Raw genomic sequence first — 20,355 nt, 5'->3', positions numbered from 1 at the left:
TTATCATACTGTAAAATGAGTTGTTTTATCCTGTATGCTAATATTTGGAATTTTTTTTTTTTTATTTACTTGTGTTATTACTGCTTTTTAGTGTTGTTTTGTAATCCTTTATTATCTTGTCTAGAGTTATGACTGCTTTTTTATTACTGTTTAATGTTACTAGTGGAGCTTTTCTCCCCGGGCCTCTACTGAAAATGGACATATATCCAGCTAGATTAGCCCGGTCAACAAATGTAAAATAAATAAAAATAAATAAATAATTATAAATAATAACAATAATAATTTTGATGCAAAATTCTGGAACTTTTTAGACAGTGGTGGACTGAGTGATTAAACAGATGGTAAGAATAAGAATAAAGCTTTAATACTTAAATCAGTTAGTCGAACTTCTTCAGGTTTATACTGGAAAGCTTTTATGTGGAAATATACACATAGAATGCTTGTTACTCCATATAAAATCTTAGTAAAGTGACTTCTTCAGGTTGTTGGAGATGTTGTAACGATGTAAAAGCAGAGTGGACACACATGTTTATGGATTGTGAAAAATTAAGTGTATATTGGGAAGTGAGAAGTACAATTTTTAAGTGGTTATGGTTGGATAATTGTTCTTTAACTAGGTCAGTAATACTAACGAGTTTGCCACTTCCTGTATCTGTAAAAGGCAAACAGCAAAGACCATTTTGGGCTCTCTTAGCAGTTGCCAGAAAAGTTATTATGAAAAACTGGAAATTGAACTTAGTTCCTATGTTCACAGAATTTTAAAATTTAACAAAAATACTATGTAAAACTGAAAAAGAAGGGATCAGAATAAGCTCTATAAATCATAGTGAGATGTTGTGATAACCCTGAAATGTTGCTATTGAAATACCAAGATTCTTAATGTGTTAATTGCATAAGATTACCTTGATTAAATGTTTTACTGTTATTGTATAACAATATGTAAAGTTGAATTTCTTCCTTAATACATATTTTCTTTAAATAAGAGTTGCTATGGTTGAGATGCTAAAAAAGGAATGAAACATCACTAATTTGATAAACTTTACTCACACTTAGGAATGGGGTCCATTCCCATCAATGTATTAGAAACTCAAATACTACATGAAATTATACCAAGAATGAAGAATTTGTAATCAAATATGTGTGTAAATGCTCCTCTTATGTGAAAAGCAGCAGTTATTTTATTTTATTTTAGTAACTTAACTGGTAGCCAAATTTTTTTTATAATAAAAACTGCAAGAAAGACTCAGGCAAGCTAGAATCTTCACTGTGTAATACCCTAAACCTCCTGTAATGGATGCTCATGGGATATGTAAATAACCCATTAACTCATGACAGCCGAGTGTGCCTCCAGGCATTTCTGCAGTTACCTCCTACTGATGCCTCTAGGTGTCAAAGATTGTTTGCTGATTTTTGAATTAATAATTCCAAAACCATGCTGCATACAATGTATCAGAAGATTTTATCTTAAAGCATGTGTGATGACAAACAGAATGTATTTATATTTGACCTCTGTGTAATGCAGCTATAGAGATACTGAATATTACACTGAATAGTATTTATACACTGTGTATTTGTATTATAATAATTTTCATATTTCTCTAAATATCTCACCATTCAGGTAACACAGACAGATCTGCGTAGCCTCACATGAAAGCTCACAGATGTATGAAGAAAATCCTGCTGGCAGTATGTGCCTTGTTCAAATGGTTATGGAGATATCATAAGATGTTTAGAGAACATTATAAAATTAATATTCACTGCCTTTATTTTGGCTTATGAAATCCATTTTAAAGCACTGAACTGAATGAATGCCACTAATGTGAAGATTAATTTATCCTGAATAGCTTGCTACTTACAGTTTTCTAATAACATCTACGGTTCCAGAGATATCAATATTTGTTTGAATTGTAAGCTGACAACTTTATTTTTTAAAGGCTCAAGTCACGCCCACTGGGAGTTAAAAAGAGTTGTACTGGAGCGAATGAGTAAGGACAACCAGTGTTTCAGATACATAACTTGTGAATGCCTATGAAGTTTTACTTTGTAAGTCTTTATGGGCACATTCAGGCCAATAAAGCCAAACCCCACTAGCCATAGACATGGCACGTTTTGGCCTTTTTATGACTTCATTAGTATAGTACAAGTGGATTATTTGGCTATACTTTAGAAACACAGAGCTTACAATCAAGTCTGATGTCTATAAACATTAGGGTGCCTGTAAAATATCCCAAATAGCATCCAAACCAAAGCATTTAAAAAGGTCACACAGATAAACCATTTAGTAAAGGGTAATTTGCATATTTTTTATTTTATTTTATTTTATTTTACATTTGTTAACTAGGGGTGTCTGACTGAGCCGAAAAGGTCCTTTTTCAGCAGAGGCCCTGGGAGAAAAGCTCCACATAGAAAAAGTACAGATACATTTAGATATTTAGACATGATCAGTATACACACAAATTACAACAGACATGTGGTATGCAACACATCAACAGTGAAGAGAACAAACAAGAACATATTAATTTAAAAATAAAGGTAATTAATAGATTTGTGGTGTACAACTGAAATTTGGAACATAGGTAGAACACATACATAGTGCACAGGTACAGTACATACATTGTACATTAGCCAGTGTTTGTGAGTTGGAGTGAAAACTATTATCAAGTACTCTAGGTTTAGTATGTGTACCTTATCCGCTTTCACATTCCCATGTGTCCCATGGTCCTCCACTACTAGAGGTTTATGGTATTACACACTGAAGTCTGTAGCTTGGTTGGGTCTTTCTTGCAGTTCTTACTGAAAGTTTTATCTGTGTGACCTTTTTACCCATTGGTTTTGAAGAATAATTTTTTCAGATGCATTTCAGCCATGAAGAGAAGAATAGAACTTATGACTAAATACAACACAGTACATACCATACAAACATTGCACAGCAGTGACTAATTAATTGTATATATCTATTTCTAAAATGGAAAGAAGAGACCCTTAGAATATACCCATCTGTACATACTTCCCCATGAACATACCATTCTTGGAGCTCAGGAGATGGTAGCAACTCTGCTGCCTCAGACTGTGATCCTACAATGACACCTTGCCACCAGTTGGGATCCTCCTTGTTAATAATTCGAATTATGTCACCAGTTTGGAATTTAAGCCCAGCTTCCTTGCATGGAGTCAGGTCATCCTTCTTTGGGTCATAATCAAACTGAGCTCTCATGTACATCTGAAGAAAAAATTAAGGGAAAAATGTTAAGATGTATTTTTGACCTCAGTTTTCCGCAGTAATCTACAGTTTACATTTCAAAGAAGTGGCAGCACCATCAACCATTACATCATGTTACACGGACAGAAATTTAAATGCTGTTACATTGTTGGAAGGATTCTGAATGTCTGTTTAAATAGCAGGTGCTCACTCTGTACTTTGACAGTTGGATATAGAGGTGGGGGCTGCTGGGGACAGGGTAGTGACTTTCCTTTTAGGTTTACTTTACGTAAAATGAACTGCTGTTATGCTAGGATATCTACTTCACCTGTATATACACATCCATGTATCTATATCGTTAGAACTAATTAATCTATATATACATTCACATGTATAAAGACATATGCATATACATATACTTAAACATACACATATACATATAGATAAAAGCTACAAGAAAAACCTAGCCAAGCTACAGTTTTCACTATGTGATACCTTAAACCTCTTGTAATAGAGGACCATGGAATATATGCAAATGACTCCTTAAGGACAAGTGTTTCAGCTATATGGCTTCTGAATGCCCATGACTTTTTAGTTTTTTTATTTATTTATTTTTCCTTTATAAGTCTTTATGGACAGATTCAGGCCAACAAAGCCAAATGCCAGTAGCTGTGGATGAGCACGTTTTACCCTTATTACGACCTCATCAGCACAGTACAAGTGAAATGTTTGGCTATACTCTAGAAACACAGGGTCTTTAAACCCAGCTGATGTGCAAAGCCATTAAGGTGTCTGCAAAATATGGCAACAACCAAACCAAAAAGTACAAGGGACACACAGACCAACCAATTAGTAAAAACCGCAAAAAAAAAAAAAATAGACAAGCTGAAGTTTTCACTGTGTGGTACCTTAAGAGGCCTATGGGATATATGCAAATGACCCCCTTAAGGACATCAAGTGTTTCACCTATGTCTGAATGTCAATGACTTTTTACTTTTTTTTTTTTACTTTTTAATTCTTTATGGACAGATTTAAGGCTAACAAAACCAAAAGCCACTAGCTGAGTACATGCACTTTTTGTTCTTCTTATGATCTCATCAGCACAGTATAAGTGTAATCTTTGGCTATACTGTAGAAACATAGTGAGTTTAAAGCAAACTATATCATTAAGGTGTCTAGAAAATATCCCAACAACTAAACCAAAAAGTAAAAAAATCACACAGATAAAACAGTTAGTAAAAACCACAAGAAAAACCTAGCAAAGCCAGAGTTTTCACTGTGTGATACTTTAAAACTCCTGTAATTCAGGCACATGGGATACATGGAAATGACCCCTTAAGGACATTAAGTGTTTCAGCTATATGGTTTCTGAATGTCCATGACTTTTTATTTATCTAGATTCTTCCATTTTAAGTCTTTATGGACAGATTCAGGCCAACAAAGCCAAATACCACTAGCTGTGGACATGCACATTTTGGCATTATGACCTCATCAGAAATGTATAAGTGGACTACTTGGCTATACTCTAGAAACAAGGGTCTTTAAATCCAGCTGATGTCCATAACTGTTAAAATGTTTGCAAAACATCCCAATTAACAAGTAAAACCAAAAAGTAAAAATGTTACACAAACAAACCAGTTAGTACAAACCACAGGAAAAAACCTAGCAACACTAGAGTTTTCACTCTGTGATACATTAAATCTCCTGTAATAGAGGCCCATGGGATATATACAAACTACCACTTAAGGACATCAAGTGTTTCAGCTATATGGCTTCTGAATGTCCATGGCTTTTTATTATTATTATTTTTTTTCCTTTTTAAATCTTTATGATGGACCCCCAACCATCCCCTCAAAAATACCCTCCAACATAATCCTCCAGTTATAGCTAGGGACCATGTACTGGCTGCTCTCACTAAAGTCAAGAACACGACCTTAATGGGCACCAATAACATCCCAAGATGCTTCCTGAATAGTCTAAAATATGACTTATCAGGAACCTGGAGACATTGTTTAACCACAGTCTGAAAACAGGCTTTGTTCACATGAATGGATGTCTACAGAGGTTATTCACCTTCATAAGGGAGGACCTTCAACAGACCCTGGAAACTACAGACCCATTAGTCTGACTTGTCTTATTTGCAAAGGCATGGAAAGAATTATCATTAAATTAACAACAAGGATATAGGAGACCTCCAGACACTGGATCCATCCCAGTCTGGCTTTGTCAAAGGAAGGTCATGCTTACAGAATCTGCTGGACGTCTTTGAAAAGGTCACTAAGGCAATGGATGAGGGGAAACCAGTGCATACTGACCACCTAGATCTGGCTAAAGCATTTGATACAATACCCCACATGGGCATTGTCAGCAAACTTATGAAGTAGATATTATATAATCCTTTATAACATGCTGGATAGCTAGTTGTCTCACTGACTGGACCCAGGAGGTTACCTCCACAGAGGCTGATCACCAGTGGAGTCCCCCAGGGCTCTGTGCTGGGCCCACTCCTATTTGGCATCTACTTCTCAGATGTCAAAGTCAATGTCAAAGGCCTTCAACTGACCAAGTTCACAGATGACTGCAAACTAGAAGCAGCCACTGAATCCCCCCAAGTTGAGAACACTTTTCAGAAAAGTCTAATACAGACAAATGATTGGTGTCAAAGCCATAGCACCAATACCAAGAAATGCACTAAGATCCCAGATAACTTTGTCATCAATAAAACATCCTTAAAAGTTGATCTGGAAACTCATATAAATAGTAACCTAGCCTTCGACCAGCGTTCATATTGATAGTAACCTAGCCTTCGACCAGCACTCATGTAGATAGTAACCTAGCCTTCGACCAGCGCTCATTTAGATAGTAACCTAGCCTTCGACCAGTGCTCATGTAGGTAGTAACCTAGCCTTCGACCAGCGCTCATGTAGATAGTAACCTAGTAAGTAAACAAATGTACTGATGTAAGGAGGGACGGCAACCCGAACACACAGAAAGAAAATTTTAATTTAGTGAAAGCGCTTTATCCTTTGCCTTAATTTGCAAACTTCTTCAGACAAAATAGCAACAAAAAATAGTCAAATATATACTACCAATGAAAAACTTAATTGATACTAATTAAGAAGGGAAAATCAATTCAAAGCATTAACCCTTAAAGATATAACACATCTTCATAAGGCTTACCTAACCTGATAAGTAGTACTAGCAATTTACAACTAATATAAAAAATAAGAATAAAAAATACATGTAAATAAATGAAAGAAAAATCACAAAATAATGCAGTGTAATATGTTAAACATGGTGCGTTAAAAACATAATGTGTTAAAAACAGGTGTGTTAAAAACACAATCTGTCACTACTTAGGAAAGAAATGTTAGATGTTTGATGTTAAATGTTTAAAAAAACATCCATGTTGTCATCTCCTTAAACTCCTAAGTTTCAAAATGCTGCTTATCGAACAGTTCTCATTCAAACCGGGGAAATTATAAGCATTTACTCTTATCTGCCACAAGAACTCTAGTTCTTCCAACTTAAGAGGTGCAGAGCCACCCCTAACATCTTGGACAATCTGGTCTATCGCCAAAAATTTGAATGAATGATCAGGACATATTGATACATGCTTTGCCAGTGCATTATCTAACTTTTTCTTATTAATAGCATAAATATGCTCATACATTCGGTCTATCAATCTTCTCTCAGTTTTGCCAATATAGAAAGCAAAACAAACCTGGCACTGGGCTAAGTAAACAATCATCCTAGAGTTACAATTTGCCCCAGATCTTAAACTGAATTGAACATCATGAATCCTAAATCTATTTGATTCTAAAACATACTTGCAATAATTGCAAGCTTGGCATTTATACGTTCCCAACGTTTTAGGAAGTAACCTTTGATGTTGTTCGAAGAATTCCTTTAAGTTCTTGGCTTTCCTATATGTCACTAGTGGTTGATGTCCCAGCTTTGTAAATACATATGAATCTGTCCTGAATAAAGCCCAGTTTTTTTGAATAATGTTTAAACATACATTACTGTCGATGTTAAAAGTGGTGATAAACGTGGGGACTTGAATGGCAGATTTTATGACATTGTTATCATTACTGAATGCAGTGTACTCATTAGCAACGGTAAGTTGCTCCTGTGTGTCCCTAACGCCTAATAAAGACTTATACATACGACAAGTTCTCTTGTTTGTAACTTAATCTATCAAGTCGTTAATCAATGTTTCGGGATAACCGCAGTGTAAGAAAAAGCACTTTAATAGTTGACATTCTTCATGAAAATCAGAATCGTGACTAACAATACGTGCCGCCCTGACTAACTGACCTTTAATAACTGCCCATTTTTGATGGTAGGGATGACAGCTTGAAAATGTAGAAAGGAATTTGAATATGTGTTTTTCCTATGAATTTTAGCTGAAAAACTTTCAGAAATATGGTCTTTTGATAACCATATATCTAAATAAGCAATCCCTTCACTACTAAATTTTGAAGTGAATTTCACAAACTGAGTTGTGTTACTGAAATGGTTAACCACTAAGTTACTGGATGTTTCATCACCATCTAATAGAATAAAAATATCATCCAAATAGTGTAAAATACAATACTGTCTTTAATTTCTTGGTGATTGAAAACAAAGGCGTGTTCCCAATGGGCCATAACCAAATTGGCTATGCTGGCCCCACAAGGGGAACCCATAGTGACACCTACTTTTGTAGGTAGTAACCTAGCCTTCGACCAGCGCTCATGTAGATAGTAACCTAGCCTTTGAACAGTGCTCATGTAGATAGTAGCCTAGCCTTCAACCAGCGCTCATGTAGATAGTAACCTAGCCTTCAACCAATGCTCATGTAGATAGTAACCTAGCCTTCGACCTGCGCTCATGTAGATAGTAACCCAGCCTTCTACCAGCGCTCATGTAGACAGTAACCTAGCCTTCGACCAGCGCTCATATGGATAGTAACCTAGCCTTCGACCAGCGCTCATGTAGATGGTAACCTAGCCTTCGACCAGCATGTGTCCAAGGTAGTAAGAAAATCCTTCTATGTTACTCTACTTACATGCAACGGCATGGCATCTAGGTCCAGAGAGGTCATTATGCCACTATACGTGGCCCTCATCATACCCATCATAGAGTACAATGCCCTCTTCAGTAAATACCTGACCAGACACATGCAGCGAATGGAACATCCATAAAGGTTCCTTATAAAAAGAATACAGGGAGTAAACACAATGTCCTATGATCACTGCCTCAAAGCCCTGTCTCTTTACTTGGTATCACACAGATTTCTGAGAAGTGATCTTTGCCTGGCATGCAAGGCATCTCTGGACCCTGTTTTGATGAACCTTTTGCACATCCACAAAACAAACAACATCAGAACTACTAGATTAAAAGACCTAAGTTTTGCTTGCAACATAAATAGGACATGTTACAGAGACAGATATGTTTCTCACAGAATTCCCATTCTCTGGAACATGCTCCCCAACCATCTCTATCCCTTTTTAAGCACAAATTGGACCAATGGATGGATAATCGGAAATTCACCAGTGGTCTGTCTCCTATGTCTCTGATGGACAGAGGCAGTCAGTAAATTACCCCCTATATATATATATATATAATTTGTGGGTCACATTTGGGTTGCATGGCTAGGCTTATTAGGGCTTCAATGGTCATTAGCCTAGTGCACAACTATGAACCTATACATATATACATGTACATATACATATACACACACACATGTACACATCTACGTGTGTGTGTGTGTGTGTGTGTACGCAGAAGAATAAGAGCCGTAATTAATAGTACCACAAATATAAAACTGCACTGTGCTTCTACAGATACTAATAACATCTCACAGTACTAGTTAAGCAATAATCCATGACTATGCATTTGTTAATCAGGATTTACCCATGGCTGGTGTGGTTTGATCATGAGGGTGAAGCCTGAGTGATTAAACAAAGCCAACCATAAGTAAATCCTGATATTCCCATACCTACAAGTGGGTTCCTGTTGTTGCACAATGACAGTGAAGAAAGAAATTGCTTACCTTCTTAAATGATGTCTTTGTATAATGGTGCTGTAGTGCTTAAATGATGTCTTTGTATAATGGTGCTGTAGTGCTTAAATGATGTCTTTGTATAATGGTGCTGTAGTGCTTAAATGATGTCTTTGTATAATGGTGCTGTAGTGCTTAAATAATGTCTTTGTATAATGGTGCTGTAGTGCTTAAATGATGTCTTTGTGTAATGGTGCTGTAGTGCTTAAATGATGTCTTTGTATAATGGTGCTGTAGTGCTTAAATGATGTCTTTGTATAATGGTGCTGTAGTGCTTAAATGATGTCTTTGTGTAATGGTGCTGTAGTGCTTAAATGATGTCTTTGTATAATGGTGCTGTAGTGCTTAAATGATGTCTTTGTATAATGGTGCTGTAGTGCTTAAATGATGTCTTTGTATAATGGTGCTGTAGTGCTTAAATGATGTCTTTGTATAATGGTGCTGTAGTGCTTAAATGATGTATTTGTATAATGGTGCTGTAGTGCTTAAATGATGTCTTTGTGTAATGGTGCTGTAGTGCTTAAATGATGTCTTTGTGTAATGGTGCTGTAGTGCTTAAATTATGTCTTTGTATAATGGTGCTGTAGTGCTTAAATGATGTCTTTGTATAATGGTGCTGTAGTGCTTAAATGATGTCTTTGTATAATGGTGCTGTAGTGCTTAAATGATGTATTTGTATAATGGTGCTGTAGTGCTTAAATTATGTCTTTGTATAATGGTGCTGTAGTGCTTAAATGATGTATTTGTGTAATGGTGCTGTAGTGCTTAAATGATGTCTTTGTATAATGGTGCTGTAGTGCTTAAATGATGTCTTTGTGTAATGGTGCTGTAGTGTGTAAATAATGTCTTTGTATAATGGTGCTGTAGTGCTTAAATGATGTCTTTGTATAATGGTGCTGTAGTGCTTAAATAATGTCTTTGTATAATGGTGCTGTAGTGCTTAAATGATGTCTTTGTATAATGGTGCTGTAGTGCTTAAATTATGTCTTTGTATAATGGTGCTGTAGTGCTTAAATGATGTCTTTGTATAATGGTGCTGTAGTGCTTAAATGATGTATTTGTATAATGGTGCTGTAGTGCTTAAATTATGTCTTTGTATAATGGTGCTGTAGTGCTTAAATGATGTATTTGTGTAATGGTGCTGTAGTGCTTAAATGATGTATTTGTATAATGGTGCTGTAGTGCTTAAATGATGTCTGTATAATGGTGCTGTAGTGCTTAAATGATGTCTTTGTATAATGGTGCTGTAGTGCTTAAATGATGTCTTTGTATAATGGTGCTGTAGTGCTTAAATGTCTTTGTATAATGGTGCTGTAGTGCTTAAATGATGTCTTTGTATAATGGTGCTGTAGTGCTTAAATGATATATTTGTATAATGGTGCTGTAGTGCTTAAATGATGTCTTTGTATAATGGTGCTGTAGTGCTTAAATGATGTCTTTGTATAATGGTGATGTAGTGCTTAAATGATGTCTTTGTATAATGGTGCTGTAGTGCTTAAATGATGTCTTTGTATAATGGTGCTGTAGTGCTTAAATGATGTATTTGTATAATGGTGCTGTAGTGCTTAAATGATATATTTGTATAATGGTGCTGTAGTGCTTAAATGATGTCTTTGTGTAATGGTGCTGTAGTGCTTAAATGATGTCTTTGTATAATGGTGCTGTAGTGCTTAAATGATGTCTTTGTGTAATGGTGCTGTAGTGCTTAAATGATGTCTTTGTGTAATGGTGCTGTAGTGTGTAAATAATGTCTTTGTATAATGGTGCTGTAGTGCTTAGATGATGTCTTTGTATAATGGTGCTGTAGTGCTTAAATAATGTCTTTGTATAATGGTGCTGTAGTGCTTAAATGATGTCTTTGTATAATGGTGCTGTAGTGCTTAAATGATGTCTTTGTATAATGGTGCTGTAGTGCTTAAATGATGTCTTTGTATAATGGTGCTGTAGTGCTTAAATGATGTCTTTGTATAATGGTGCTGTAGTGCTTAAATGATGTCTTTGTATAATGGTGCTGTAGTGCTTAAATGATGTCTTTGTATAATGGTGCTGAGTATTCCTCAGCCTTCTTCCTTGTTTACTGATGTCCTGCCTATGGGACTTGCATCCCCACGCTTGCACAGTACATCAGTACAGTGCAGGAGAAGCAATGGAGAAAACAGAATCCACGTTGCTGTTTTTTTTTTTTCTCTATCTAGATTTTTTGAGGGAAGGCACAGAAATAGAAGGAAAACTATGTACATTTCTGTTTTTTTTATTTCTGAGAGCAGACCTGAGTTTTCTTTTATTTTGCACTGTCTCTCAGCAGATTTTATTCTGTTGATATACACTTAATTTACAATGGGGCACACCGACTGGGCTGTCCAATCAGGATGATTTTGTTTTTAATACAAATGAGCTGTCATTGTATAATATGATTTATTTCTAGTCTAGAGTGTCAGTTTTACATGAAGATTTTATCTGACACAAAAATAGGCTCTACATTGACAAAGAAGAGCTCCAGTACCCTTAAAAGCACAATTCAGGTAGTGCTGAAGGCGATGGAAGCTACGTAAGTAATTTTTAATCAGAAAACTATGAGGAGTTGAGCAGTGTAGTAACAGTTGTGGAAGAAAACAAGCTTACAATATGTATTACTTCCCAATCTCTTACTTTAGATATCTAGGCATTCAGCTTGAACAAAATTTAAACTTTCCACTATCACTTCTGTACTGTCAATTCAAAATTCAACTCACTACTTTTATGATTTAAAAAGCTCTTTCAATTCCTCTTCTGTTACCAAAACTGCCACAGACAATGGGATTCCAATAGCAAAACTAGAATATGGTCTCCCAGTCACAATCAATACTTCCAAGAAAATCTGACCTTGGTCCAAACTAACAGCATTTTTAGATTCACCGCCCTAGACCAAAACAGATCTAGTTTCCCATATAATCTGAAACATACAGAACTTTCCCTTTTTGACCAGCAGATTTACTTAAAGATATACTTACCTATATCATAAGATCAGTCGCACATAACTGCCTCTTTACTTACCCTAGGAATAAGCCTCATATGCTACTCATTACAGTTCCTTCACACCACCTCCCACATACGGGAATCCCTCACACAATCACCGCCTTCAAGTCAAGCCTTCCACAACCAACCTAAAAAACATTTCAATAGTGAGGCTTCCTGTAAACACTACATAACTAGTCACTCATTTTGTTTATATTACACTGTGTTATTCTATCCATCAAGTCTCCCCTACCCTCATCCTTTCTTACCTCTCCCACCGTTTTTCAGTGTACCTTAAATTTAATTTCCGCTTCTAACATGCACCCCCATACATAAATAATTACTGCGTATATGCTGCACTTTGAGCTAGTAATGTAACTTCTCTTCCAGTTTAAATGCTGCCAGTTTTTAGTTGTAGTTGTACATTTAATTATAGTTCTGATTATAAAACATCCTTAACTGTTCATTACTATGCATGCATCCATTTGGACATGTCAGCTTTGGTGTCTTCTCTTCACTATATTCTTTTTGATTAAATCTGAAAATGGTCCATTGGGATCAGTATTCTATCTTCATTAAAATGTGCATGTTCAGTACCCCTCTGCAGAGATACATATTTCCAAAATTGCCTTTTGGGAGCTTACATGTCCCAACAACAGATGTTACAAAGACATGCATCTGGAGCCTTTCTCCCCGGTCCTCCGCTGAAAACTGGCTTTGTTCCAAGTCGAACTTTCCCGGTTAACAAATGATAAATAAAAAATAAAATAAACTGTGTTTCAAAGAGTAGTAGCTGATATGAATGAAGGGCTGGAAGGTATGGCTCATATAACTGATGATATTCTAGTTTGAGGAGCTAAGAAACAGACATAACTTATGACTTATCAAGTTGCTACAGAAATTAGGAAAAAAAGCCTTGAAATGAAAAAAAAAATCAGATGTTGCTACAAATCAAGAGAAAAGGCTTAAAACTTGACAAGAACAAATTCTAGGGTTTTCTATCATTTCTTGAAGTACATGAAATATGTCGACTTCAGAAGGTGTAAACTGAACAATGATGAGGTTAGTGTATTTGAAGAACTCCTATGACAGGTAATCTCTTCAGGGATTTCTTGGTACTGTGTAATATCTTTCTTGAAGTTCATTCCAAACATGTCAGACATATTGGTGCTGCTCAGCAAACTTTTAAGGCATGATGTTCATTTGTTCCTATCAGAGAAGAAAGACAGGAGCTTTGAGATGATGAAAAATTTACTTGTGCACCTATTTTGCAGTTCTGTGATGTGTTATTACTAGTTGCAATTCAAGCATATGTTACTCAAGAAGGACTTGGAGCAGTGCTACTGCAGGTAGACCAACAGCGTGTGGGCCAAAAGCTTTGACTGATGCTCTGACACACTGTGCTCAAACAAAGAAACAGATGTTAGACAAGATATTTTTTGTTGTCAAAAATAATACATTTAATACAACTTTGTAAGGATTGTTTACAAATAATTAGATTATAAGTGATTTATAGTCATGTTTTACTACTTACTGTCCAAAAATTAGGCAGCACAGTGGTGGAGCGGTTAACGTTGCCACCTTACAGCAAGAGGTTCTCTGATTCGATTCTCAGCTGGGGTGCCTTCTGTGTTGAGTCTGCATGTCCTCCCTGCATTCACGTGGGTTTCCCCGGGTGCTACAGTTTTCTCCTACATTCCAAAGACCTGCGTCTGGAATGTTACTCCAAAGGCCTTCATTGAAAATGGGCTCTGTCTCAGTCGGACTTTCCCAGTAAATAAATATTAAATAAATATGTAGAATTAGTTTTATTTCTTTGTAATCCAAAGACACATAAGAACTGTAAAAACTCTTCAAATGAGACCTAGTGGCAACTCCCAGATAACTGAAGAACACACACACACACAAATATATATATATATATATATATATATATATATATATATATATATATATATATATATATATATATGGGTCTACTTCATATGACCTAAATTTCATATGATCAAAAGTCATTTGACTTAGACCAAATGACCTAAACTTCATTTCACCTAAATTTCATTTGACCTAAAACTCATTTCACTGAAAATGAGCACTGTCAGTCTGTAGAACACTGTAAGGCAAGTAAAAGGTATATGCCCTGTTCCCCACTGCAGTACAACCCTGGAGTTAGAATATATAGTTAGGGGGGGCATAGCCCCCACAAAGTTCAGTTTTACTGAACAATATAAAATCAAACCACAGAATATATAATCAAACTAGGTGGGGGCTATGCTCCCCACACCCCCAATGTGGGGGGCTGCACCCTGCCCCCCCCTAACTATATATTCTAACTCCAGGGTTTGCACTGCAGTGGGGAACAGGGCATATACCTTTCACTTGCCTTACAGTGCTCTACAGACTTACAGTGCTCATTGTCAGTGAAATGAGTTTTAGGGCAAATTAAATTTAGGTCAAATGAAGTTTAGGTCATTTGGTCTCAGTCAAATGAATTTCGATCATATGAAATTTAGGTCATATGAAGTAGAGCCATATTTTTTTTTACAAATCTATGCCACAACTCAGAAACCCATTAGACACTGTGCAACCTTGTTTCTAACATTATTCCTTATGTTATTAGGAAGAAGGAATTTCAAGACTACAGTACCATTACACCAGTATGAAGGCTGCAACTTGTACCCCCACAGTGATGGGGCTGGAGAAAGCTGCATGCAAATGTGGTGGTCTGGGGGTACAGCTAACGTGGACTTCCCAATAGCTGTTGGTGAGACTAGAACAGTGCAGTACAGTGATTCAAAGAAAATATATACCACACTGATTGGGGACTGAAGTGATAAAATTGGACATTGTCTTTTGAAGGAGCACACCCTTTGATATCTAAAGCAGGAACATAGTTCTGTATACTGTAAGTGATGAGCATTATGAAGCTTTGAGTATGTGAGTGTGTGTGTGTGTGTGTGTGTGTGTGTGTGTGTGTGTGTGTGTGTGTGTGTGTGTGTGTGTGTGTGTGTGTGTGTATATATACATATATATATATATATATATATATATATATATATATATATATATATCTGTGTGTGTGAGTGAGAGAGAGTGTGCATGTAGTAATATTGGAAGAAATGCACAGGGAATGCTAAGTTTTGGTGTCTGTGTGTTTGACTGTGTGTGTCTGAGGGGATGTTTGTAGGTGCTTGTAGAACAGAGATTGTGGGTTAGTAGGGGAAACACTAATATGGTTACTTCTAACGTTACAGTGTAACATAGGGGCATGATAATGAGACTAACATGGTTACTTCTAACGTTACAGTGTAACATAGGGGCATGATAATGAGACTAACATGGTTACTTCTAACGTTACAGTGTAACATAGGGCCATGATAATGAGACTAACATGGTTACTTCTAACGTTACAGTGTAACATAGGGGCATGATAATGAGACTAACATGGTTACTTCTAACGTTACAGTGTAACATAGGGGCATGATAATGAGACTAACATGGTTACTTCTAACGTTACAGTGTAACATAGGGGCATGATAATGAGACTAACGTGGTTACTTCTAACGTTACAGTGTAACATAGGGGCATGATAATGAGACTAACGTGGTTACTTCTAACGTTACAGTGTAACATAGGGGCATGATAATGAGACTAACGTGGTTACTTCTAACGTTACAGTGTAACATAGGGGCATGATAATGAGACTAACATGGTTACTTCTAACGTTACAGTGTAACATAGGGGCATGATAATGAGACTAACATGGTTACTTCTAACGTTACAGTGTAACATAGGGGCATGATAATGAGACTAACATGGTTACTTCTAACGCTACAGTGTAACATAGGGGCATGATAATGAGACTAACATGGTTACTTCTAACGTTACAGTGTAACATAGGGGCATGATAATGAGACTAACATGGTTACTTCTAACGTTACAGTGTAACATAGGGGCATGATAATGAGACTAACATGGTTACTTCTAACGTTACAGTGTAACATAGGGGCATGATAATGAGACTAACATGGTTACTTCTAACGTTACAGTGTAACATAGGGCATGATAATGAGACTAACATGGTTACTTCTAACGTTACAGTGTAACATAGGGGCATGATAATGAGACTAACATGGTTACTTCTAACGTTACAGTGTAACATAGGGGCATGATAATGAGACTAACATGGTTACTTCTAACGTTACAGTGTAACATACGGGCATGATAATGAGACTAACATGGTTACTTCTAACGTTACAGTGTAACATAGGGGCATGATAATGAGACTAACATGGTTACTTCTAACGTTACAGTGTAACATAGGGGCATGATAATGAGACTAACATGGTTACTTCTAACGTTACAGTGTAACATAGGGGCATGATAATGAGACTAACATGGTTACTTCTAACGTTACAGTGTAACATAGGGGCATGATAATGAGACTAACATGGTTACTTCTAACGTTACAGTGTAACATAGGGGCATGATAATGAGACTAACATGGTTACTTCTAACGTTACAGTGTAACATAGGGGCATGATAATGAGACTAACATGGTTACTTCTAACGTTACAGTGTAACATAGGGGCATGATAATGAGACTAACATGGTTACTTCTAACGTTACAGTGTAACATAGGGGCATGATAATGAGACTAACATGGTTACTTCTAACGTTACAGTGTAACATAGGGGCATGATAATGAGACTAACATGGTTACTTCTAACGCGTTACAGTGTAACATAGGGGCATGATAATGAGACTAACATGGTTACTTCTAACGTTACAGTGTAACATAGGGGCATGATAATGAGACTAACATGGTTACTTCTAACGTTACAGTGTAACATAGGGGCATGATAATGAGACTAACATGGTTACTTCTAACGTTACAGTGTAACATAGGGGCATGATAATGAGACTAACATGGTTACTTCTAACGTTACAGTGTAACATAGGGGCATGATAATGAGACTAACATGGTTACTTCTAACGTTACAGTGTAACATAGGGGCATGATAATGAGACTAACATGGTTACTTCTAACGTTACAGTGTAACATAGGGGCATGATAATGAGACTAACATGGTTACTTCTAACGTTACAGTGTAACATAGGGGCATGATAATGAGACTAACATGGTTACTTCTAACGTTACAGTGTAACATAGGGGCATGATAATGAGACTAACATGGTTACTTCTAACGTTACAGTGTAACATAGGGGCATGATAATGAGACTAACATGGTTACTTCTAACGTTACAGTGTAACATAGGGGCATGATAATGAGACTAACATGGTTACTTCTAACGTTACAGTGTAACATAGGGGCATGATAATGAGACTAACATGGTTACTTCTAACGTTACAGTGTAACATAGGGGCATGATAATGAGACTAACATGGTTACTTCTAACGTTACAGTGTAACATAGGGGCATGATAATGAGACTAACATGGTTACTTCTAACGTTACAGTGTAACATAGGGGCATGATAATGAGACTAACATGGTTACTTCTAACGTTACAGTGTAACATAGGGGCATGATAATGAGACTAACATGGTTACTTCTAACGTTACAGTGTAACATAGGGGCATGATAATGAGACTAACATGGTTACTTCTAACGTTACAGTGTAACATAGGGGCATGATAATGAGACTAACATGGTTACTTCTAACGTTACAGTGTAACATAGGGGCATGATAATGAGACTAACATGGTTACTTCTAACGTTACAGTGTAACATAGGGGCATGATAATGAGACTAACATGGTTACTTCTAACGTTACAGTGTAACATAGGGGCATGATAATGAGACTAACATGGTTACTTCTAACGTTACAGTGTAACATAGGGGCATGATAATGAGACTAACATGGTTACTTCTAACGTTACAGTGTAACATAGGGGCATGATAATGAGACTAACATGGTTACTTCTAACGTTACAGTGTAACATAGGGGCATGATAATGAGACTAACATGGTTACTTCTAACGTTACAGTGTAACATAGGGGCATGATAATGAGACTAACATGGTTACTTCTAACGTTACAGTGTAACATAGGGGCATGATAATGAGACTAACATGGTTACTTCTAACGTTACAGTGTAACATAGGGGCATGATAATGAGACTAACATGGTTACTTCTAACGTTACAGTGTAACATAGGGGCATGATAATGAGACTAACATGGTTACTTCTAACGTTACAGTGTAACATAGGGGCATGATAATGAGACTAACATGGTTACTTCTAGCGTTACAGTGTAACATAGGGGCATGATAATGAGACTAACATGGTTACTTCTAACGTTACAGTGTAACATAGGGGCATGATAATGAGACTAACATGGTTACTTCTAACGTTACAGTGTAACATAGGGGCATGATAATGAGACTAACATGGTTACTTCTAACGTTACAGTGTAACATAGGGGCATGATAATGAGACTAACATGGTTACTTCTAACGCGTTACAGTGTAACATAGGGGCATGATAATGAGACTAACATGGTTACTTCTAACGTTACAGTGTAACATAGGGGCATGATAATGAGACTAACATGGTTACTTCTAACGTTACAGTGTAACATAGGGGCATGATAATGAGACTAACATGGTTACTTCTAACGTTACAGTGTAACATAGGGGCATGATAATGAGACTAACATGGTTACTTCTAACGTTACAGTGTAACATAGGGGCATGATAATGAGACTAACATGGTTACTTCTAACGTTACAGTGTAACATAGGGGCATGATAATGAGACTAACATGGTTACTTCTAACGTTACAGTGTAACATAGGGGCATGATAATGAGACTAACATGGTTACTTCTAACGTTACAGTGTAACATAGGGGCATGATAATGAGACTAACATGGTTACTTCTAACGTTACAGTGTAACATAGGGGCATGATAATGAGACTAACATGGTTACTTCTAACGTTACAGTGTAACATAGGGGCATGATAATGAGACTAACATGGTTACTTCTAACGTTACAGTGTAACATAGGGGCATGATAATGAGACTAACATGGTTACTTCTAACGTTACAGTGTAACATAGGGGCATGATAATGAGACTAACATGGTTACTTCTAACGTTACAGTGTAACATAGGGGCATGATAATGAGACTAACATGGTTACTTCTAACGTTACAGTGTAACATAGGGGCATGATAATGAGACTAACATGGTTACTTCTAACGTTACAGTGTAACATAGGGGCATGATAATGAGACTAACATGGTTACTTCTAACGTTACAGTGTAACATAGGGGCATGATAATGAGACTAACATGGTTACTTCTAACGTTACAGTGTAACATAGGGGCATGATAATGAGACTAACATGGTTACTTCTAACGTTACAGTGTAACATAGGGGCATGATAATGAGACTAACATGGTTACTTCTAACGTTACAGTGTAACATAGGGGCATGATAATGAGACTAACATGGTTACTTCTAACGTTACAGTGTAACATAGGGGCATGATAATGAGACTAACATGGTTACTTCTAACGTTACAGTGTAACATAGGGGCATGATAATGAGACTAACATGGTTACTTCTAACGTTACAGTGTAACATAGGGGCATGATAATGAGACTAACATGGTTACTTCTAACGTTACAGTGTAACATAGGGGCATGATAATGAGACTAACATGGTTACTTCTAACGTTACAGTGTAACATAGGGGCATGATAATGAGACTAACATGGTTACTTCTAACGTTACAGTGTAACATAGGGGCATGATAATGAGACTAACATGGTTACTTCTAACGTTACAGTGTAACATAGGGGCATGATAATGAGACTAACATGGTTACTTCTAACGTTACAGTGTAACATAGGGGCATGATAATGAGACTAACATGGTTACTTCTAACGTTACAGTGTAACATAGGGGCATGATAATGAGACTAACATGGTTACTTCTAACGTTACAGTGTAACATAGGGGCATGATAATGAGACTAACATGGTTACTTCTAACGTTACAGTGTAACATAGGGGCATGATAATGAGACTAACATGGTTACTTCTAACGTTACAGTGTAACATAGGGGCATGATAATGAGACTAACAT

General features: G+C 36.6%; 1 protein-coding gene across 2 annotated transcripts in view; it reads right to left on the bottom strand.

Annotated features, from left to right (window-relative positions):
• MPP1 (MAGUK p55 scaffold protein 1) overlaps positions 1 to 20,355 on the bottom strand; it is a 920,179-nt gene that overhangs the window by 491,190 nt on the left and 408,634 nt on the right. For both annotated transcript variants that reach the window (XM_044057679.1, XM_044057678.1), the window contains exon 7: positions 3,024 to 3,220. In XM_044057679.1, the coding sequence (XP_043913614.1) occupies positions 3,024 to 3,220 (197 nt within the window). The remainder of the gene's footprint in view (positions 1 to 3,023; positions 3,221 to 20,355) is intronic.

The sequence above is a fragment of the Protopterus annectens genome, chromosome 15.part0 (assembly GCF_019279795.1).
Source record: "Protopterus annectens isolate FY-2018-M chromosome 15.part0, PAN1.0, whole genome shotgun sequence".
NCBI classification, from domain to species: Eukaryota; Metazoa; Chordata; order Ceratodontiformes; family Protopteridae; genus Protopterus; species Protopterus annectens.
The sequence above is the reverse complement of the archived record's forward strand: the minus strand, read 5'-3'. Positions and strand labels throughout refer to the sequence as shown.